Source organism: Lissotriton helveticus, chromosome 7 (assembly GCF_964261635.1).
Source record: "Lissotriton helveticus chromosome 7, aLisHel1.1, whole genome shotgun sequence".
Classification (NCBI taxonomy): Eukaryota; Metazoa; Chordata; class Amphibia; order Caudata; family Salamandridae; genus Lissotriton; species Lissotriton helveticus.
Window position 1 is genome coordinate 1,773,025,083 of NC_136068.1, and position 23,056 is coordinate 1,773,048,138.

General features: G+C 49.2%; 1 protein-coding gene across 2 annotated transcripts in view; it reads left to right on the forward strand.

The window, feature by feature from the left end:
* LOC144770760 (heat shock cognate 71 kDa protein-like) overlaps nucleotides 1–23,056 on the forward strand; it is a 127,039-nt gene that overhangs the window by 29,715 nt on the left and 74,268 nt on the right. For both annotated transcript variants that reach the window (XM_078655508.1, XM_078655509.1), the window contains exon 4: nucleotides 20,993–21,145. In XM_078655508.1, the coding sequence (XP_078511634.1) occupies nucleotides 20,993–21,145 (153 nt within the window). The remainder of the gene's footprint in view (nucleotides 1–20,992; nucleotides 21,146–23,056) is intronic.

The following is a 23,056-nucleotide window of genomic DNA, read 5'->3' on the forward strand; positions in this document are numbered from 1 at the left end:
GGCATATGCGTCCTCCGCAGTGGGACCTAAAGTTCCAGTGGGCACAGCATCAGGGCAACCTAACCGATCATGTCCAGATTTCGGAGGGCACTGCTCAACAATTGCAGTAGTGGCTCACGAATTACGATTGGTTCAGTGGCAGATCCCTCTTGCTTCCCCAACCGGAGCACACAGTGGTGACTGACGCGTCCCTCCTGGGATGGGGAGGCCACTTGGTAGAGGCGGAGATCAGAGGCCTCTGGTCTCCGGCGGAGTCCTGGCTCCATATCAACCTTTTGGAGCTGCGGGCGATCTGACTTGCACTGAAGGCATTCCTTCACTCTGTCTGTGGAAGTGTGGTGCAGGTGTTCACGGACAACACCACCGCCATGTGGTATTGCAACAAACAGGGCGGGTGGGGTCCTGGACCCTTTGTCAAGTGCCTCTGCGCCTCTGGACATGGCTGGAACATCAAGGCATTACTTTGGTGGTGCAACACCTGGCAGGTTCTCTGAACGCCGGGGCAAACTAACTCAGCCGCCGATGCATGATGGATCACGAATGGTGTCTGAACTCGGACGTGGCGCAAGGTCTCTTTCTGCAGTGGGGAGAGCCTTGGTTAGATCTATTTGCCACTGGTTAACCGTTTCCTCAAGGGCATTACGCATTCATTCCACCTGTGCCTTTCATAATGCCTTGGTGGGACTTGAAACTTGTCTTGACCTTTCTGATGTGCGCTCCCTTCGAGCTCCTTCATAACTGTCCCCTACATCTTCTAACTCTTAAGACTGCTTTTCTGGTGGCTATCACCTCAGCCAGAAGAGCGAGTGAGCTCCAGGCTCTCTTCTAAACCTCCTTTCCTCTCTGTTCATCCAGACAAGGTGGTTCTGAGGACCGGTGTGAGAAGTTGGCCTGATGTGCAGTGTTCACTATTCTAGTGATCACTATATATCAGTCCAAACAACCCTTATTGATGATTGGTTGTAAGTCAACCTTATAGACCAGCTATCCTAGTAGCATGGATACGAGCAGTCTAAGGCTAAGACTCTAGAGGGCGTGTTAAGCCAGCTGTTTTACCATCACATTACCCCTTGAACACCCAGTGAAAGGACACCACACAAGTGTTATGAAAATAAACAGTGTATTTATTAGAATCACAACAACCCTGTACTCTTTATGAGGACAGGGTGCTAGGCACACAACAAAACTCTTACGAAAATACTTAAGTTAGCACGTTATACACAAATGCCCGAGGGGCACGAAAAACCATATACTCTAAAAGTGGAATGTGAAATTACTAGCAGGTAAGTACAGTACTAATAGGCTTTGGAATCGCTAGGACTTGACTAGGGAATCGTTAGATTACTTCTAGGAGACCTACTGGACTCGGGTGCAGAGTGTGCACTCTCACGCGGGATGCGGGACAACGTCTATGGAAGCTAGTAAAGGCAAAGTTAGTGTTCACGGGCGAACCCGACCTGGTAGGGAGAAAACGAAAGTGGATCCTGACCCTAGGATAGTGAGGCTATGCTGGGACCCCGAAGTGCCGAAGTTACCTAGCCCAGGGGCTGCAGCTGCATAGGTCTGAAAAGACGTCGGGAATCTCGTTGCCGGACCAGGAGCCTGGAAGAAGGAAGTTGCTGGCAGGCGACCAGTGAAGGAAAGTTCCATGGATCCAAGCCTGGATCAAGGAAGAAGGAAACCTGAAAGCAGAGGGGACCAAGTTCTTGAATCACTAGCCAGTGATTGAGTGGGCACCAGGATGGCACCGGGCGAAGTCACCGCAGTCAGGTGAGTGGGCGCTGCTGGGCTCTGCAGTCTCTCGGACCAGGAGGCGTTGTCGGCGACCAGGATGGAGGTGCGGGCTGTCCCACGAGGGTTCTTGCTGTCGACGTCGCTGGACCCAGGATTGGGCAACAAGTCTTGGCAAATGCAAGGCCCACGCGGTGGACCTAAAATGGCGTCTTAGCCGGACCAGGAGGGTCTAGGGTACTTCTCCGATAGAGGGAAGCAAGGGCCAGTCTGGAGCAACCAGACTAGCAGCAGTGATGTCGTCGGGCGTCGTTCAGAAGGCCACAAGCCAGCGGGCTAGTAGCCAAACAACGCGGTGAGCAGCAAAAAGCAGAAGGGCCCCACGCAGATCGTGGAGATGCTGGGAGGCTGCACTTCGGTGCTGGAGCTGCTCAGGGTCGGGGCTTCTCGGACCCCAAGGCACTCACCAGGAAATTACTCGGCGGGCTTGCTGTGCAGAAGTCGTGCAGTCTTGAAGATGGCCGGTCCCTCGAGGTCTCGTCACACCCACGAATCTCAGCGTGACTGATGATGTAGGTAGAGGTCAGAGGTGCCAGGGAAGCCGGTTCTCGTCGAGCTGGGCAGTCTTGATCCGGAGGAGAGACTTGCAGCAGACCGCAGTGTTCTTAAGATGGTGCCTGCGGATGCAGGGTGACTACTCCTTAGTCACAAGGGAGAAATCTTAGGAAGAAGTCTTGAGTTCCTTTCGTGGAAAGTAGTTTCAGGATTCAAAGATGATCTGATTTGGAAGGGGGCCAGTTCCTACCTTTATCCTGTAAAAAGGGGCTGGCACGCGACTAAGTCCTGCCCTAGGGGTGGGACTAGGAGGGGGGTGGTTACACCCACTTCCTTGTCGGGCTTTTCCCCAGCACAGGGTCTGGAGTGTCCCTGGAACTGGTTTAAGCCAGCCTATGCACAGTGAGCACCGGGGTGCCACGTGCAGTCACCTTCCTCTGAAGCCCTGCCTACCTACAATACACAAACCCTGTCTGGGACGGTGCTGGCACCGCCCCTGGCAGGAAACCCTTTGTCCTTATCTCCTGCTCTGGGAGGACTCCCAGCAGCAGGAGGGCAGACTTGTGTCTCGGTGGCAGCATCCATTTTGTGGATGCTAAGGCTCTGTCTGATTTTAACCGGGGTTAGGGGTTACATACATGTCGTGTCCCTCTAGAAGGGTGGAATGCTAACCCCGTCGCCAGAATTGGCGAGGGGTTAGTATCCCAATTCGTATGACACCTTACTCGACATGTTTTGATAAAGCGATACCAGAGTTGGCATATAACCGCGAGGATTATAATGCACTTAAGAGTATATGGTATGCGATATCATGGAAACGGCTAAGGGATGGATCCCGAAAGCCGCAGACAGGCTCAGCTCATGCCAGAGCACCATCTCACACGGTTCCAAGCACTCTGCCTTCAGGATTGTTAAGGCCTGCCATAGGAGTGACTGATAGGAGATCTTGATAGGAGATCTGTGTGTCCATTTTTAGGGTTAGATATAGGTATACTATATCTAAAGCAAAGGGTGATTACACCACCTTGCCCCAGCTGTCAAGCAGCCAGTTGTGTCAGATTTGGATGGCCAGTCAGGGGTGGCATAATACATGCTGCAGCCCCTGGTAGGCCCTGGGTACACCTATGCCCTGGGTACCTAAGGTACACTGTACAGGGACTGATAAGGTGACTCAGTATCCAATTTAGATATGTACCTAAGGTACATGGAATCCATTTTACAGAGAGAGCAGTAGGCCTGGGGCCCTGAATAGCAGGGTCCCAGGTCAACTAAGTCAGAAAACCAGCAAAACACCAGGCAAAAAGTTGGGGGCAACCATAGTCGGGGATCTACCTTCCTACAACCGGTCTTTCTTTCTTGCCTAAGGTTGTCACACCATCCACATCGGGCAGACCATCACTTTGCCTACCTTCTTTCTGCCTCCGCATCCTTCTTAGGAGGAGGAGAGGCTCCACCTTCTGGACCCAAAATGGACGCTCGCTTTCTATCTGCAGCGTACACAACAGTTCCGGGTGGATGACCAGCGCTTTGTTGGATACGTGGGTGCCAAAAAAGGTCGGGTTGTGCACAAGCGGACCATCTCCCGATGGGTCGTTCTGTGCATCAAAGCATGTTACTCCTTGGCTAAGAGAGCCTCCTGTGGGGCTGCGTGCCCATTCAACCAGGGTAACTGAAGCCAATACTGCCTTGGGACGCGGCTTTCCCTTTCAGGACATTTGTCGGGCAGCTACGTGGGCCTCGCTGCACACGTTTACCAAGCACTACTGCCTTGACAGTCCAGTCCGGAGCGACGGCTTCTTTGGCCGTTCTGTGCTCCATGACTTTCTGGTGTAATATTGTTCGCAGACCCACCTACGGGGTTGGAATTGCTGGGGTATCTATTCTAAGGTAAGGAATATATCGCTAACGTGTCTCTTTCAGTTGCACAAGTTACTACATGTGTAATGATATATCTGTAAGAGACATTAGTTACTGATAGATTCCTTACTAGGGTTAAGGTCATCCCTTTCAGGGCCCTAGTTTTATGCACCAATAGTCGGTCTCTTGCATGGCACTGCGTTCCTGGCGCGGGAAGTCGTGTACAGACCTGACGTCAGCGTGCATGGGTGGTGCCTAAGTAGTCTCTGTGATGTCATCTCGGCGCTTGTGACGCCAGTGACGGACGCGGAGCTGCAGGACACCACCTACTGAGGCGCAGAGGTACTGCTAAGCAAAACATTCCGGATCCAGTCTGATGCCTGGGGATATTCTAAGGTAAGGAATCTATCACTAACTAATGTCTCTTACAGATATATCGTTACACAAGTAGTAACTTGTGCAATGGTCCGTCTCAGGAGTCCCACTCGGACTCGTGTGTTAAAGTCAAGTGTTCAGCACTGAAATGCTATCTGGTAAGCAAGTTTCCCCCTGGCCCGTAAATCAATCTTACTTGTACCACCAGGATCAGAGCAACCATTCTCTGTGCGTCCCTCCTTTGTGGGCACTGAAGCTGCAGTAGATACCTCAGTTAAGTCTTTCACTTGATTGGCTCAGGTGGGCTGAAGCTGGGTGTCTTTTAGGGCTACAGCCAAGATTAGGTTTTTGATGGTTCTCTGATGCTTGGTAAGTTCCCCGTGGGTAGAGAAGTATGCAATGATTTTGGCGCTGGTCCAAAGTCCTAGTTTGGGTCACCATGGTGGCCTCCTTCCTATGTTAACTATCTTGACCGGACCACTCTTCTTGCTTTGCCCCGGTGGTCCCCCTCAGGCATATGGGATCACGGTTCCTCCACCTGCGCACATGGTCTGATTGGCACAGCAGTGTTACTTGAGTTAGAATTCACTTAAACAGAAAGCGAGGTGTTTGGCAAAACAGGTACAGTTTGTTTAAACATTACGGCCGGAAGAACAGGTACAGGCACAGGTGGCAAAATAGGAACAGTTTGTTTAATTTAACATTACGGCCAGGAGAACAGTTACAGCCTCAGGGCCTGAGGATTGTCTGAATTTACAATCTGTAAACGTTCTTCTTGCATACAAAATCGGACAAGTTGTAAAAGTTTCCGGTATACCGTATATGGTGAGGAATGTTAGTTGCTCCCTTTGGAGTCACAAATTAATTGTCTAATGGTCACCACAGATGGTCGTCTACCTCGCGTGGACACAGTTGTCCAGTGGATACGTGTGTAGGTGTCCGGCATGGGGAGAACGTGATCACTTTGTGCTAGGCCCTGATTGGCTATGTTTTCCTAACCTTTGTGACATCTGACTTAATGGTGTTTTTAGGAGCACATGTACCACGTCCAGTCGTGTGCGCTTTATTGGGGGCCGTCTCCTGTGACCCTTGTAATGTCACTGTGCCTATCTGTGGTACTGATCAAGAGTTTCCTGCCAGCTCGCACCCTCCCACCTGTGACCTATCAATCAGCAAACTCGGGCCTTGGTCAAAAGGCCTGCTCGACAACATATTTGCACGTCATGGTTGATATATAGATCTTGACAGGAAATTGTATAAAAATGTATAAGATTTTATTGACAAATGCAATTCCATATTTATTAGCAATCTTTATGGCTCCCCTTACGGGGTCACCAAGTTGGTACCATACAGGCTACCCCTCGCTTAGCAGGGCAGCCTGACAAACCTGTGGATCGCGTCCATGCGTGGTGAAGAAGCACCACACTGGTGCAAACTGCTCACCCCAGGCTTAGTATTATGAAGACCAGTAAAAAAGCATAGTAAGGCAGCATCTTGAATGGTCTGAGCCAAAGAGGCCTTAAGTTCTTTAGGGCCTGCAAGATCTCACAATGCAAAAGCATGCTTATGTCGGCCCAGTAAACTGCATCGGCTGACCTCCGTGCTGTGCTAGCCGAAGAGAACACTTTGCTTTCCGAAGGCCTCATTCCTCTTCGACCCTGTCTTGAGGAGTAGGGGGTTGTAGAGAATGAATTAGTGCTCACCTTGGTGTTGGAAGCCTGGAATTTTTGGATGAATCCTTTCTCCATGGATGTCTGCTGGGTAGTTATTACGCTTCTTAGTGGTTCCTTATACGGTCTCGGGCTCACGATATCAGTTGGAGTCCTGATGAAGATACTGGTATTAGTTAAGGATCGAAATGCTGCTGACCCCTTAAACAGCAGATCAACTTTTAAGCAAAATGTGTTATGACTGGCTGTGTTCTTGGCGTTTTGACGCAAGATGATTGTGATTATCTTGTGTGACACTTATGAAGGAGCACCTATAACACTGTGCTGCACTGGCACCCGCTGCACTGTTTTTGGGACTTTAGTTGTATAATTGATTCAAATTGTAATTTGACTGCACATAATATCTGCATATTCCTTCAACTGGGAACTTTTGTTTATCTTTCTACTCTAAAGATGCTCAGCCTAGTCCTCTTTGAGGTCTTGAACTGAATTGGCGTTAAGAGTGGCCTGGAAAACTAGGGGCAAATTGGCTCCTTAACCAGAGATCAGGAGCCGTATAAATTAGCACCTTCACTTTCTCGCAACATCTTGTTGAGTGCGAGTAGGACTTGTCAAGGCCCGTTACTTATTCCTGTGTTCGGTGGCTGACATCTTTGCTTTGCTGTCCAGAATCGCCTTCAGGTAAAGGTGGGAGTGGTCCTCTCATGCCCAAGCACTAAAGACATACCTCATGCTGGTCAAGTCGCAGTTGGTTTTCTGCAGTCACGGTGGGGTTTAAAGCGTACAGTTTTAGTAGAGGCCATTGTTCTTCAAGTGCTCGATTTTGGTCTGGCAGTTGTCGAAAGACTGAAAGTGGTAGCTTGACCTCTGGTTATGCTTCAGCGGTGCAGAAAGAAAGAAACTGTTGTCGGTATGCAGGGGTGGGGCTTTGCTTTGTCCCATCCCGGGTGGAATGTAGCCTACGTGGGCCTTCATACTGCCACCTAGTGGTGTGCGGGAGCACTGCTTTGAAAAGTTTTTGGATCCATATTCGTGAGGGTGAGGACTCAGCAGTTATAACTGTCCTTAAGAAACTAGTATTCTAATCTGCCTGAACCCACACAACGAAGGAATGCCCCACGCGCAAGACCAATATAAAGCTATAGTCTGTTACTAGTTTCTTCAGGTGAACTTGTGGGGTAATACTGTGCAATGCTTTTTTCCTGTTTGCGAACGTTGTTTGCGTGCTCGGGGAGAAATATCTTGCGAACATGCATTTTGAAAGTGCGAATAAGCAGAAAATTCTGCGCAGCCGCAGATCGTGTTATTTTTGGCAATTCCGCATTCTCCGCGGAATGCAAAATTACCCAAATTCCGCGAGCAGAACGGAATTTACCGCCCAGGCCTGGTATGCACGTTAAGATCAACGTATTCTAAAGCGCCTCGTGCTTGGGCCATCTAGCTGGTAGACGCTGCCACCTAGTGGTCAACGCGATGAACCGTGCATTTGAACTAAGTGGTAAGATGAATAAGGTGCGAGCGGTGTTGTTTAACCAGCGACAAGCTGTATTAAACTGGTAAACAAAATGCGAGCTTAGATGGCCCTGCACTACAATAACCACTTTCCCCGAGACTAAAAAGGACATCTGAGTGTAAGCGGAGCCCACGAACGGGTGACCATCCGCCTGCTTGTGGGTAGAGGCTGAACTTGAGCCTCTTCCGACGTCACTTGGAGTCCAGGAGTTTCTGGACCCACTTTCTGTAACAGGGTGCGTCAAAGGTAAACTGGAAGGTAAAGCATCCTTCCGAAGTCACTGACCTCACGCATCCCTGTGTGTGAAAAAATGCTGTGGCAACCAGACATCAACTCCAAAGAACAGCAAAGACACTCGCGTGGAGCAGTTTTGTTGCTGCGAGTAGGCGGGGCTCGCTATGATATGCTGACAAACTGTCTTGCGAAGGGTAAGCCGTGCTGTAAGACGTTCCATCGCCCTGGTGTGTCACAAATGAGTGAACAAAGGGCCACAGGGGCGTTTCTGCCTTCTTCCAATATACAGCTATTGTTTGTTTAGCCACCCCTAACATATGAGAGATTAGACGCTAGTCCGCATGGGTCATGGCTGAGCGATTCGCGGGTTTAAGACCTAAAACAGTCAGTGTCGGGGTCTTGGGATGGGATAACCTATTACCTTTTTAATATGACTAAGGATCTCCTTACAGTAGGTGGCAAGGAGTGAGCAATGCCACCAGACATAAAGGAAATCCCCAATTGTGCGTGTGCAACACCAACACGTGGGGGAAGAGGTGGGACAACTGAATCACAAAATATGTCTTGTCCACGGTACCAGCGAACAGTGCAAGACAGACTACACTATAGTGTTCACATTTGAATATATAAATGCTTTAAAATAATAATTTAAATATAATGAAACTTGCTTTGCAGTAAAAAGGGCCTCAAAGTGTAGATGCGTATAGAAGTGGGTAATGTATAGAAAGAAACAGTCCGAAATACGCCCCATTAAATAAAGAATATGACACTGAATCATGAAACAGCAGCTGAGGGAGGAAACTATAAAAGAACTTAGCGTTCTTTCAGAGTGCCGGCTGGGAACAGGCATTCACTGTGGTGTAGCTAAGCACAAGGGCACCTTGCACAGTGTTTGCAGTTGCCTGAAGCTCTGACTCGCCCTCCTTCTGAATTTAGACATCTCACTTGAACTTCGAGTAGGCCAAGAGTATGCTGGGTAAGTATGCTATTACAAACAACCACCCTGATAAAGGTTGATAATCCTCATCAAACCTAGCTGGCCTGAGAGCCCACACCTGCAGAACATACTGCCTGGAACTGCGCAGGAAAGGCACAGCGCTATTACGCCCAGGGTGTGCTTTGGTGCACCACATCACAGAGGCCTACAACAAAGGGAACCTCTCGTCTACAATTTCCTGCAGTGCCTCTTGAACGTAGCCAGGTGGGATGCAAGCGTGTTTCTGTAGTAGGGGATCTCTGTGTAAAGTCATAATCTAGTGAATAGTCCCGCCCATGTGCGTGGACCCCGGAGCAATCAAAAATAATCTCTTAAATTGTCAAGAAATGCAAACCTGCACAGACACTTAAGAGAGAATTTAAAGACCGATAATGCAGCCTATATCCACAGGCTACACTGTCCAGTACTTCAACTAGAAATTCCACCAAAAAAACCACAAACAGCACAGCCTGTCCAGCTTTCTCCACAGAGAAAGCTTTCCTTTTTCAGCAAAAGCCTCTGGAATGATAGAGAGGAAGGAGTGGACAGACAAGTCCCATAGGCTGCCATTATGTGGCTCAGAACAGGATACTGTGCCTTTAAGAGAACCTTCCAGAACGTTCTCAGTATCCCAGAATGCACAGCAGGTCCCTTTTTACTTTCAGTTCTTTTTTCCGGCTCCTGCTAGCAGGACCCTGGAGCATTGAGCTCTACCTTTTTAAGGGTTTATTTAGGGATTTTTCACTTTTTCAAGTGTTTGAGTGCCTTCATTCGAAGTACTTTGGTGTTTTCTTCCTGGTGTGTGTTTCTGAGCACTCTTTTATTTGTCAAAATGCCTGCTTTGTTTGACAAATGCCCAGAGTGTTCTAGGAAGAAGGCCAAGTCTGACCCACATGAGGTGTGCATCATCTGCCTTCCCTCATCTCATGTCCCAGAGGAGTGTGACATTTGCCAGGGCTTCTCTTCCAGGACCCTGAGAGAGAGTTTGAAGATCAGGCTCCAAGGCCTGGAAGATAGAAGACTGAAAGCACAAGGTGGCTGGACAGGCTTCATCTGCCCATGCTGAGGCCTCTGGGGGGCTCCCCAGGGGCAGGAAGACCAGCAAGCGTTTCCATCCTCCGCCGGCATCGATCGCGTCGACGACGGCGTCGAGAGGGATGACAGCAGTCTGTTCCCCGTCTCCCCAGGGCTCTGGGTCGAAGCGGCGTCGACGTTCGATGTCGAGGGGACTGACCAAGCCGCCGTCGAGATCCCCGTCGACGGGGTCCTCGACGTCATCGGCGTCGTCGAGTCATCGATGTGCTCGTCGAGTCATCGATGTGGAGAGAGTTCGGCCCGGCGTCGGCGCTCGCCATCGAGGCGACACCGCCGGTCGCCGTCGGCGAAGAGGATGAGGTCGGCGTCGAGGGCATCCTCGACGTCGAGGAAGGCGGCGAAGACTCGCAGGCGTTCGACGCCGAGGAGACGCTCGGCCTCTAGGCGGAGTTCGCCGTCAAGGAGGAGACGGTCGACGTCGAGAAGACGGCGGTCACTGTCGCGGAGGAGCCGTTCGACGTCCAGGCGAGGCTCAAAGTCGAGACGCCGGTCGACGTTGAGGTGGCGTTCCTCGACGTCCAGACGGCGTTCTTCGACACAAAGGAAGCGCAGAAGGAGTTCTGGCGCCAGGGATTCCTCTGGGTCCGCTAGGGCGCGCCGGCGATGTTCGCCGATAGGAGACACAGCCTCTCCGTCGCCTCCACCTAAAAAGAAGAGGGAGTCACAGGGATCTGTGTACTCTGAGGTATAGTCAGAAAGAAATTCCCTTTGGGTAAGGTAACAATAGTACAAAAATACTTACAAACAACCATTTAAGTCACCCACATATCACACGGAAGCAATGTAGACAGATGAAACTAATATATGTGAAAACACTCTAAAAATATTTTCTAAAAACAATTTATTCAGGATGCATTACATTAAATAAAAACAGAATCAGAAAATGGGAAAATTCGTTATTCTTTTATACATAAAAACTGGTTAGCCGGGAAGACGAACAGAAGCACGCAGGACGTCCGCGAATACAGCGCTCAAGGGCTTACCGAGAGGCTTCCCTCGTACAGCGGGTATATGTGGATTATACTCCCCGAACCCATGCTGTGACCAAACGCGCAATAGCCTGATAAAGAAGAGCAAAAGAAGGGTTGACAAGGAGGCTTCCCTTGTACAGCGGGTATCTTTGGATCATACCTCCAGAACCCATGCAAAAGCCTGATTAAAAAGACCGAAGTTGGAATTGAATACCTGACTACTGCGTGCTTAGGCACTAGTTTTTTAATTATTTCTACCAGTCAGTCAGCTGGAGATCTCCATGAGTCAAAAAGACGTATTTACGCCTCATACCATCAATTTTTAACCAGTTTTTATGTATAAAAGAATAACGAATTCGCTGGACGAATAAGTTGTGGTGATACGAAGGAGGCTGAATACCCCTAACAATATCTGTCAGACTTGTCTTGTGTCTGAGAATTTATTTGGGAAACGTTATTACTGTCCTGATGAAGGCGGATTTAAATGAATACACCGCCGAAACGCGTCGACGCCTAAGGAGTGAATCTGGGAATACAAACTAAGGAGGAATTCAAAATTGTTGTCTTTTTGATTGAGTTCTATCCTTTTCCCCGTATACTCCTTTTTACTTGAATGTGGTTTTTATTGTTTAATGCATCGTCTTTTGTGTGTTTCCCATTTTCTGATTCTGTTTTTATTTAATGTAATGCATCCTGAATAAATTGTTTTTAGAAAATATTTTTAGAGTGTTTTCACATATATTAGTTTCATCTGTCTACATTGCTTCCGTGTGATATGTGGGTGACTTAAATGGTTGTTTGTAAGTATTTTTGTACTATTGTTACCTTACCCAAAGGGAATTTCTTTCTGACTAATGTCAACTGTGGAACCCCATCCCTTTGGTTTCGGGGTCCCTCTCTCTTTAATTAGAGATACTCTGAGGTATATACACCTCCTAAGCCGAGGTCGACTACCCCATCTCCGCCCTTGCCCAAGGATCCTCCACCGCGGACTCCCACTCTGCCTCCACTTTCACCACTGCCTCCTCCTCATTCCCAGCCTCTGCACCCTCCTTCAGAACCGCCTGTGGTTCCGCCGAGGACGGCTTCACTACCACGGTACCCGACGCCGCCTAAGGGGACTCATCAGCCGAGGCGCCCGGTCAGGCCGCAGTCTCCTGCTCCTGTGAAACCTGTTGAGCGTCCGAAGTGGAGCGTCCGAAGCCGAGGATCGCGCTCTCGCTCCGGCCGGAGGGAGAGATCGCGGAGTCGTCATAGGTCGTCGACGAGATCCAGACGACGCCACAGGAGGCGCAGGTCCAGATCCCATACGGACTCTTCTAGGACCAGGGAATACTCGCCAACTTTGTCGGAATCCCCAGGGACGAGGGTGTTGCCGGTGGACGACATAGTCTCATTTCAAGATGTTCTACTGAGAGGGTCGGCGAAACTGGGCATCACGGTGACGGTGCCCACGACGTCCGTGATTTTCGAGACGCTACATAAAAAGCACCTGTCTCGACCGTTGCTGCCTCTAGTACCAGGATTGGTAGAGCCCACCATGGAGTTGTTCCTTACTCCGACGGTGACGAAGGCGGCTCCCTCCAGGCTCCTTAAGAAGTACCGGGCTCCAGATTCTGACCGGCTTTTCTCAGGATGGATCCGGTACCAGACTCAGTCATAGTGACGGCAGCTAGGAAGCAGCATGCCACCACCCCGTCGTCTACGGTAGCTCCTGATAAGGAGAGCCGCTGGTTAGACTTGGCGGGCAGGAAGGTCTGTGGGACGGCGTCTACTGAAATGAAAGCTGCAAGTGCCGCGGCTTTACTAGGGCGATACGATCGGGCCCTATGGGAGTCCCTCCAGCAATTCGCTGAGCTCCTTCCTCGAGAGAAGAAAGAGGACTTTCAGGAGATCCTGAATGAGGGGATGTTGGCGTCAAATCAACTCATCAGCTTGGCTGCTGATGTATCTCTTCTGGCGGCGCATGGGTACTGCCATGGTGTCAACCAACGGCGCCATGCCTGGCTTCGCCTGACTTCTCTCAAGCCAGAGGCTCAACAGCGGGTGGCCAACCTGCCTTTCTCGGGGGAGACCCTGTTTGGCAAGCATGCGGACGATGAGATGGTACGCATGAAAGCGGAAGCAGAGACCCTGACGGCCGTCGGCTTGGAGAAGCCCAAGGAAAAGAAGACCTACCGCCCGTTCCAGAGACGGTTCGGGGCACAAGGCAGAGGGCAAGGGCAGGCTTCGGGACAGCAGCAACAACAGCAGCAGCAGTTCCGGAGGCCCTTCCAGAAGCGCCAGAAGGGCAGAGGCGGCCAGCAGTCCGCAGCAGCGAACAAAGGCCCTGCTGGGTCTAGGCCCTGGGCGGTTACTTCCCCTGCATCCGTTACCCACTCCGGTGGGGGGAAGCGTTCAATTTTTTCTGGCAGAGTGGAGAAAAATTACTCCGGACAAGTGGGTGCTGAATATTGTTTGCATTGGATATAGTCTTCGGTTCACCAGCCCGCCTCCAGCAATTCCACTAGTCAGTTCGCAGTTTCAGCCGCGCGACCTCCAGGCGGAGGCTGATACCCTGTTAAGGAAAAGGGCGATAGAAGACTTACCTCTGTCTCAAAGGGGAAGAGGTCTGTACTCGCGGTTCTTTCTGGTTCGCAAGAAGGAGAAGAACTAGTTCAGGTCCATTCTGGATTTGCGACAAGCAAACAAGTGGATTCGCAGAGAGAAATTTTGCATGCTGTCGTTGCATCAGATTTATCCTCAGCTGCAGCAGGGAGGCTGGCTATGTGCTACAGACCTACAGGATGCGTACTTCCATGTGCCCATTGCACACAAACACAGGAAGTTCCTGCTATTCCAAGTCAGCGCCAATCATTATCAGTACACAGTACTGCCATTCGGGCTGAAGTCTGCGCCCAGGACATTCTCAAAGTACATGGCAGTGGTAGCGGCACACCTGAAGAAGAACAAGGTGTTTGTCTACCCGTACCTGGACGATTGGTTGATCAAGGCCTCATCCTTCTCAGAAGCTCAAGCGCACTTCCAGAAGCCGTGCGTTCTCTTGAACAGGCTGGGGTTGCACATCAACATGTCCAAGTCTGTCCCGACTCCGGTCCAGTGCATACAGTACTTGGAAGCCTCCATCAATACGCTGTCAGCAAGCGTGTCTCCTTCAGAGGAGAGACGATTATCACTCCTTCGGAAGGCTCAGGCTCTTATGACCGCTCCATCTACAACAGGGAGGACGGTGTATTCTCTACTTGGGTCGATGTCCTCTTGTATCTTCCTCACGCCACACGCGCGGCTGCACATTAGACCATTGCAGGAGTGCTTGGAGGATCAGTGGGATCAGAGGAAGGGGTCTTGGGACGACAAGATACGTCTGTCTCTGCATGCTCTTCAGTCTCTGAAGTGGTGGTGTTCAGCGGAGAATCTCCTCAGAGGGGTTCCCTTCCACAAGGACATTCCCACACAGACTATCGTGACGGATGCGTCTCTCCACGGCTGGGGGGCGCACTCTGGAGACTTACAGATACAAGGAACGTGGTCCCCGACGGAGTCCACGTATCACATCAATTTCCTGGAACTCAGAGCTGTTCACTTGGCACTGAAGGCCTTCCATCCGTCCTTCCAGACCAACTCAATGCTTGTTCAGACGGACAATACGACCACGATGTATTATCTCAACAAGCAGGGGGGGCTCGATCACGCACTCTGTCACAGGAGGCGCAGGCAATCTGGCGCTAGCTTCTAGCCGGAGGACTGACGATAACGGCTACCCATCTGCCAGGTGTGCAGAATGTTCAGGCGGTCGCCCTGAGCAGACTGATTCAGGAAAACCACGAATGGGTCATAAACGACGAAGTACTAGGAGAAGTCTTCGCAAGGTGGGGGACTCCAGACGTAGATCTGTTCGCCACCGCCGAAAACAGGAAATGCCGAGACTTCGCCTCCAGGTACTACCAGCCGGGGACGCTGGGGAATGCGCTATGGATCAACTGGTCAAACAGATTTCTGTACGCTTTTCCACCCATTCCCCTGATTCCGGCGGTGCTCATCAAGCTGGCCCAGTCCAGGGCGCGTATGATCCTGATATCCCCGGAATGGCCCAGGCAGTGGTGGTTCACGGACCTACTTCACCGGTCGATCCTACCTCACATACGGCTGCCGTGCCGGCCGGACCTTCTCACGAAATTCGGGGGGCAGATGGTGCACCCCAACCTCTCGTCTTTGAGTTTGGCGGCATGGCTCCTGAGATAGTGCAGTATGGCCATTTAAATCTACCAGAAGATTGTATGGACATCCTGAAGGAGGCTAAGCGACCTTCCACTAGGACTTCCTATGCTTACAAGTGGAAGAGATTCTGCATCTGGTGCAAGTCCAAGAACTATGATCCAACAACGTGTAAAGAAGATGTCATCCTCCGTATCTTCTACATTTGGCGCAGTCTGGCCTTAATGTCCATTCCATTAAGGTTCATCTCGCTGCGCTGACTGCGTACAGGAAATGCCCTTCACAGACTTCCTTTTTCCAGGTCCCTGTGATCAAGGATTTTTTGGAAGGCTTGAAGAATGTGTTCCCTCCTGTCCGGCTTCCTTCGCCTTCATGGGAATTGAATGTGGTGCTGTCCAGATTGATGAAGGAGCCTTTTGAACCTATTCATAAGGCTTCGTTGCAGCACCTGTCCTGGAAGGCGGCGTTCCTCGTGGCCATTACATCGGCGTGCAGGGTGAGTGAAACTCAGGCGTTGTGTTGCCAAGAACCTTATACTGTATTTCATACTGCTAAGGTTATGCGTACTCACCCTAAATTTCTTCTAAAGGTTATCTCGGATTTTCATGTTAACCAGACCATAACGTTACCTACGTTTTTTCAGAATTCTTCGTCTCCAGCAGAAAGGTCTCTGCATTTCCTGGATGTTAGGAGGGTGTTGAAATTTTATCTGGATAAAACCAAAGATATTCGTAGGTCAGACCAATTGTTTATCAATTATGGATCAGTCAGGACCGGTCTTGCTACCTCGAAACAGTCCATCTCGGGGTGGATTGTGTCCTGTATACAGTTGTGTTACCAGAAGGCTAATAAGACCCTAGGGGGTAAACCTAAGGCTCATTCCAGCAGGGGCAAAGCTGCCATGACTGCTTTGCTTCGTAATGTTCCAATTGTGGAAATCTGCAAGGCGGCCACTTGGAAGTCGGTCCATACCTTTGCTAAGCATTACTGTCTGGACACTGATGCCAGGACAGATGCTCAGGTAGGGCAGGCTTTGCTGCGAAATCTGTTCGCACAGTAGTGGCGTTATTTCTCTTCTCTCCACCGCCGCTTTGGTGTGGGGATGGGCTTGCCATTCTATTAACTAGATTATGACTATACACAGAGATCCCCTACTACAGAAAGAGAAGTTTCTGTCCTGTAACTGCAGTTCTGTAGTAGGGGTATCTCTGTTATAGTCATAAGCGCCTGCCCTCCTCCCCGGTGGAGAAAGTTATTCATGTAAGGAATGCTACAGGTCTGGCGTGTTACGCCTTCAAAAAGAACTGAAAGTAAAAGGGACCTGCTGTGCATTCTGGGATACTGAGAAAGTCTGGAAGGTTCTCTTAAAGGCACAGTATCCTGTTCTGAGCCACATAATGGCAGCCTATGGGACTTGTCTGTCCACTCCTTACTCTCTATCATTCCAGAGGCTTTTGCTGAAAAAGGAAAGCTTTCTCTGTGGAGAAAGCTGGACAGGCTGTGCTGTTTGTGTTTTTTTTGGTGGAATTTCTAGTTGAAGTACTGGACAGTGTAGCCTGTGGATAGCACTATCTGTCTTTAAATTCTCTCTTAAGTGTCTGTGCAGGTTTGCATTTCTTGACAATTTAAGAGATTATTTTTGATTGCTCCGGGGTCCACGCACATGGGCGGGACTATTCACTAGATTATGACTATAACCGGGATACCCCTACTACAGAACTGGAGTTAAAGGACAGAAACTACTCCTTTCCAATGATGTTCACCCTCACCATCCTGGTGACTGTGCCCCGAATTGAACGAAGCACTCTGCACAATTACAAACCAGAAACTTTGCAAGACCATATGCTTCGCGGAGGAATATTTATAAAAATAAGTAAATTTGATGCTCGGCAGGCAGAGATTGCAACTAAGCCTCTTTTCTTCCACGTCATCTGCTGTAGAATAACGTGACATCAGCAGTCATTTCAAGCCGGTGGTTGTCAGTTGCCAGTGACTGTTTGTCCACATGTCCCTCCTTACTCTTACTGAAGGTTGTACAAGCAGTCAGTAAGGGTACAATACATGCCGGTAGTGGCCATCACTCTGCAGTGAAAGGCTATTGGTCAATTCACAAAGCAGCCATGAGCATGTGGAGTGGGAGACAACCTTTACAACGCAACTTTTACTATGCAGTGCCATTACGACGCAACTTTTACAACGCATACCATTACAACGCATTGCGCTGGGGGGCGCTCTAGGATAGGGAATAGGTTTAATTTACTATCCAACACCTTCTCTACTATCCACGGGGACTGGAGTTGGAATAGTAAATTAAACTATTCACTATCCAGCTCCCCAAAGCACTATGCGTTGTAATGGTATGCGTTGTAAAAGTTGCGTCGTAATGGCATGCGTTGTGAAAGTATGCGTTGTGATGTCATACATCCATGTGGAGTGCACTGCAGGGGCACTCTTTAATGTACCCTTGCGCGCCTTGGTGAGTCGGTCATGAATGTCTGAATTCCACATTAGTATAACTGAAAAAAAGGGTGCAATCCTTTCTGCTTGTGGTAATTTTATATGAATAGGATCCGAATATTCTCCCTTCATCCACATTTCAGCTGTTTTGGGGATGATTCACAAAGGTATGTAAGTATGTAAAACAATACTAATTGGGTACTGTTTTACATACTCTTACACCACATGGGGTGGGTCACTGATTAACCAGCCCTACTGACTTTTGGTGTGTTTCTTCGCATCAAAAGTGCTCCTTGTGTGCTGCTCTCCCATTGCCTTCTGGACTTTGCAGTTCTAGAATTTGCATGTTTCATTCCCACTCCCTGGCTTCATGGTCCAGATTTGAAAGTCCCAGTCGCAGCAGGTACTGACGCGAAACTTCAGTGCACTGGCACACACTGGCACAGCAGCATTAATATTCAACAGCGCCTTACTTTTGATTTGGCGCCAGAAGGCGCGTCTGACGGGGACGCGAGGCAGAGGCCCCTAGGTACAGATCTGGCAGTGTCGCTGCTTTGAAAAATTTGGCGTTTCATCTCCCCAGAGGCTGGGTCCAAGCAGTCACTGCCTACCCTCTCCTGTAGTTATAAATAAGAATTGTCTGGCATGTTATGGATTCAGGAATTTTGTCCCTGATTACCTCTGACATCACTTTAGAACAACACATCGCGCAATAATAGCAGTTTCTATTCCAGTGCACCTTTTCGATTTTGCATGTGGTACCTTTCATGCACTCTTCGTTAATGTTGCTACATCCTCGGAGCTTGGGGTGGAGGGAGGTTCATAACGTGAAGGGAAAAAACGCAGCGACGGGCAGAATGCAATGATTAGGAAAAGTTTTCTCAATCTTTGGAGAGCAACTTATTTTCTTTGTTCACATTGAACTTTCCAATTCGAATTGCATGTATCTGTAATCACTCTTTAGTTTTCAATTACTTTCCATGTATCATTTTTCAATTTCCTGAAAAAACGTAATATGGAAAGTCATTTAAAACAAAAGGGGGATTACAGATGCATGCATTTCGAATGGGAAAGGTCAATGTGAACAAGGAAATTAGGTTGCCCTCCTATAGTGAAAGCATTTACATTTGTGATCAGTCACAACTCCAGGAGTGGGCATAAGAGAACTATAAGATTAGGATATATTTGTCCGGTGCTGTCCAGAAACACCACTGCAGGCTGTCTTTTGGAAATTATCAAAAAAAGAGTTCTCCAAACCACAGATAAGGAATTCAAGTGAAAGGAAACTGTACTTTACCGGTGTTCCTCGTCCTTTAATGGAAGGGACGATATCGGCTGCTTGAACGACTTGAAAGGCAGCAAAGAGGGACGCAGGAGTTAAACCAATGGTAAGTAGCAGGCGGGAATAGAGTTGTATTTTTGATTAAGGCAGGTCTTGCAGACAGCGCATGCGCGTTCGCAAATCTCAACCTAAAAATGATACGAATAAACTAATAAGCAGACGAAATAGAATAGCAGAAGAAACTGCAAATTAAAGTCCTATTCTGGGAAAACCAAGCATATTTCTGTGAAGGTGAGATGAGAAACTTCAGTGAGGGTGGGATGGGAGACCCAACGTATTTCACATAATGCAATGTCACCAAATGTGAGTGGATATTATGCAGCAGGTAACTGGTTGGAGAGATTTGTGTAGATGCTTTCCGTTCTGTATACGAGATGATGGGGTGGCATCCGAGGGGTGCAGCGTTCTCATAAAGGGGGGCAACGGTGACTGCTGCAGGAGTGCTTTGTTGAGAGGTGCAGTTCTGTGTTTACACACGAGGCAATAGTGTGAACTCGCAATGTCATGTCAAAATGTACGTTCACCATAAGTACACTGGTATTGTGCAGCATTGGTGAAGTCCTAGGCTTTTGTGTACATAACCTGCCATTTGCCAGTCACTTAAACACGTGATCCCCGAGCACCGCAATGTAGCGTCACGCCACGTTTTGCACTTGCAGCATTTTTGGAGAATGCATTCTATGTAAAGTTAAGTATGACGTACAACTCATAGCTATACTCTGTTTTTGCATAAATGGATGTATGTTCTGTATTTTTATTTTTATATCTGTTTGTTTGAGGTCTCGGAGTATCGCCCATGATGTTCATTTATATAACGTTACTTTTTTCCAACTCCCGATAGGCCCAGGTACAGGGATAACATTCTGTTTCTAGACCCCTAGTGTTACAGGATTTGCCCAGTGCTGTGTTCTCATTCGTTGTCCTGTGCAAGTGTCGGTAACACGCTTAATGCTGTGATGGTGTTCAAATTATGGCTAGTCTGTGTTTTTCCTTTATTTGTTTTTCCTATTCATGGCTTGGTCTCCACGTTTTTCGTTTTTTTTCCTATTTTTCTTTTCATGTTCTCTGCTTTTCTTTATCTTTGCCTCTTGTGTTTTGTTGCTCTTGAGGTTGGGCGCACCTGTTAATCTCTGTGCCATCTTTATCGCCAATCCTTTCTTCGTTTTTATTTTGGGATTAGGAAATACTTACATAGCAATAAAACCCTGGGGTAACCTTGTGAGGATGTTTAGAACTAGTTATCTTAAAACAAGTGTGTAGTTAAACAGGTTTATTCTGGCCAGGCTAGGCTTTGGGTGTGGTTCAATGGGGAGGGTTGTTGCAGAGTCACATATCCAACACTGGATGGCGATTTGTGCAACGTTTGCATGAAACGCTTTGTCTGCAGCAGGGCTCGAGTCGGGGTACCACGCGGGTGGATGGCGTCCCCCCACTTATTTTACAGGGTGGACGCCGTCCCCCCTGCCAAACAGCTGGACTTCACCCTTTTGGCCTCTCTGGGACGAGATCGGAGCCACCTTTCGTGACGTCACTGCCGGCGACCGCTTCCCCCCCACTTCTTTTTTTAGGACTTGTGCCCTGCTCTGCAGCCATGGCTGCTCCCGCAGGTCTCCGTCTTCACAGAGGCTTACACCTTCGAATCCACCTGCCCCGTTGTGTCAGGGTACACCATGCAGGCAGAGACATAACGGGCAGACTCTGAAAGTATAAAACACCAATCCTTGGGAGCCAGGGTAGTGAAATGTGGAGTACCTGCGAGTGTCTCGGATGCGTATTTCTGCACCCTTGGCAGAAGGTTCTTGACTCGGCTGGAGCTTCTGTAAAGAGTGAAGTTCTGCTGTAAAGAGTGAAGTACCGAAATCTATGTGTGATTTTCTGGCAGTCTATTTTTACATTTACAGGCAAGAGTAACAATGAATGTCCAGTTGCTTGTCCCATGTATGTAATGTGTTCTGTCTTTCTCACTCGGCTTCTCCTCTTCTCCCCTTTACCTTTCCATAGCCCATCAACAATGCGGTCATCACGGTGCCAGCCTACTTCAACGACTCGCAGCGCCAAGCCACCAAGGACGCTGGCACCATCTCCGGTCTGAATGTGCTACGGATCATCAACGAGCCTACAGCTGCTGCCATCGCCTATGGGCTCGATAAGAAGGTACTGAACATGTTGTAATGCGCGTTTTACACATGCCCAATGTGCTGGCGGAAGATCACGTCCAACAGTGGTCGAAACACTTTATTAGAATGAACCATGCTGGGTTTCTATGGTCAGAGATGACTGTCCTAGAGGAATACAGGCTGGTCAGTTATCACTGGATTTGTCAGATGTTAAGTATGCTGGGCCTGGGACTTTGACCCAACCCTACTGACTTGGGTATCTCATGGGTTGTCACGGTCCACCTAGACCTTGTGCTTTCATAGGAAAGGAGTGCCTGCCTGTATAACTTTGTTGACATGCCCTTAAATACAGCATGCTTGAAGATGGTGTTGAAAGTATGTGTCGTTATGGATCTGCCCAGCTCCTGCCCTTGGACTTCTAGTCCTCTGACAAATACTGGTGAATGCATCTCAAAGCCATGTGAAGGGGGTGGAGGGAGGCAGAAGGCACTTAACACAGGAAATAGGCCGTTCTCAACCCAGATCAAGATTCCAGCCCATGTCCACTGTGCCCTTTTAGATAAGTCGAGGAGCAAGTCTAAAAAGCGGGATAGCATGAGTAAACCAGGGTTCGAGGCATATGAGCTGCAGATTGTACACTTTTGCATAGATCGCCATCTGGTGTTGGGCTCGGATGTTTGCACACTGTTTTTGTGTTAAAAGAATTCGATGAAGTCTTGTAGTCACGAGGTTGGTCACTTCTCCTTCGGTCGACAGTGCGCTCCAGGTCGGTGTCGTTATTCAACCCCCTTTTCAACCCGCAATCACTGGTAACCTACGGTATTGTTTCGATCGCGTACCCTTTGACGCACACACTCGACGAAAACTTGCGAACTTCGACGCGGGTCGCTGGGCCTACCCGCACCGATAACTACAGAAGTGGATGGAACGGACTCCCTTTGAGAAATGTCCCCAGTGTGGTGCTAAATTCCCACACTCGGACCTCCACTCCGTTTGCAATCTGTGACTCTCTCCAGAACATCGAGAGGACAACTGTGAGGCTTGTCTATCCTTCAAGTCCAAGAAAACAATCCGTGATAGTCTGGCTCGACGCCACGAAATGTCCAGAGGCACCGGCTCCATTCCGGACATCTTCCATCCAGGCTCGATATCCTTCCGGATCAGAACAGAAAGAACAGGTCTCTGTCTCTGAAGCAGACGACTCCGACACCAAAGATGACGTCACCCCAGCTCAATGGGATGTGAGTACCAAGACCCCTGCCCCACCCAATCCCATACCAAAGGCTCTGGTGACACCTTCGCCTCAGGGCCCAGGTCCACACCGAGCATAAATTTCGAGCGCCCTGCCCCCGGCCCGGCCTTGGAAAACAAAGACAAGCCTTCCTGTTCGAGCCAGCGACCCGGTTCCCAAAAAACGCCTTTGGCACAGAAAACGAAGTCTCCCGAGATGCCGCGCCCACCTCCGTTGGCACCGGAAAAACATTCGGCACCGAAACCGCCAAAAGCTCCCTCTGCACCGAAGCAGCTGGACCAAACTTCGGCACCGAAGACCTCGGAGCTGAAACCATCTAAGGAGAAACCTTCCATAACTAAACCTCCCAAACAAAAAACCCCGGAGCCGAAAAAAATCCAGAACATTTACCTTTACGACATTCACCGGTTCCTTCAAAGAAAATACACATGGCCTCCAATACTTCACCGCCTCCTTCACCCCCTCCACCAATTAACCCTAATCTAATGATTTCTCCAGTTCATCCTCCAGAACATACTTTCCCACAACCAGAGGATAGTGACGATGCACATGGAGATGGATGGGCAAGGCGATGACAATTTAATCCCATTAGATACTGATGAGCCACCACAGGATCCAGACTCATGGCATGACTATAATAACATTCCTGACTTACATAATGATTCGGATTTCTACTCCTCAAAACCATCTCCGCCA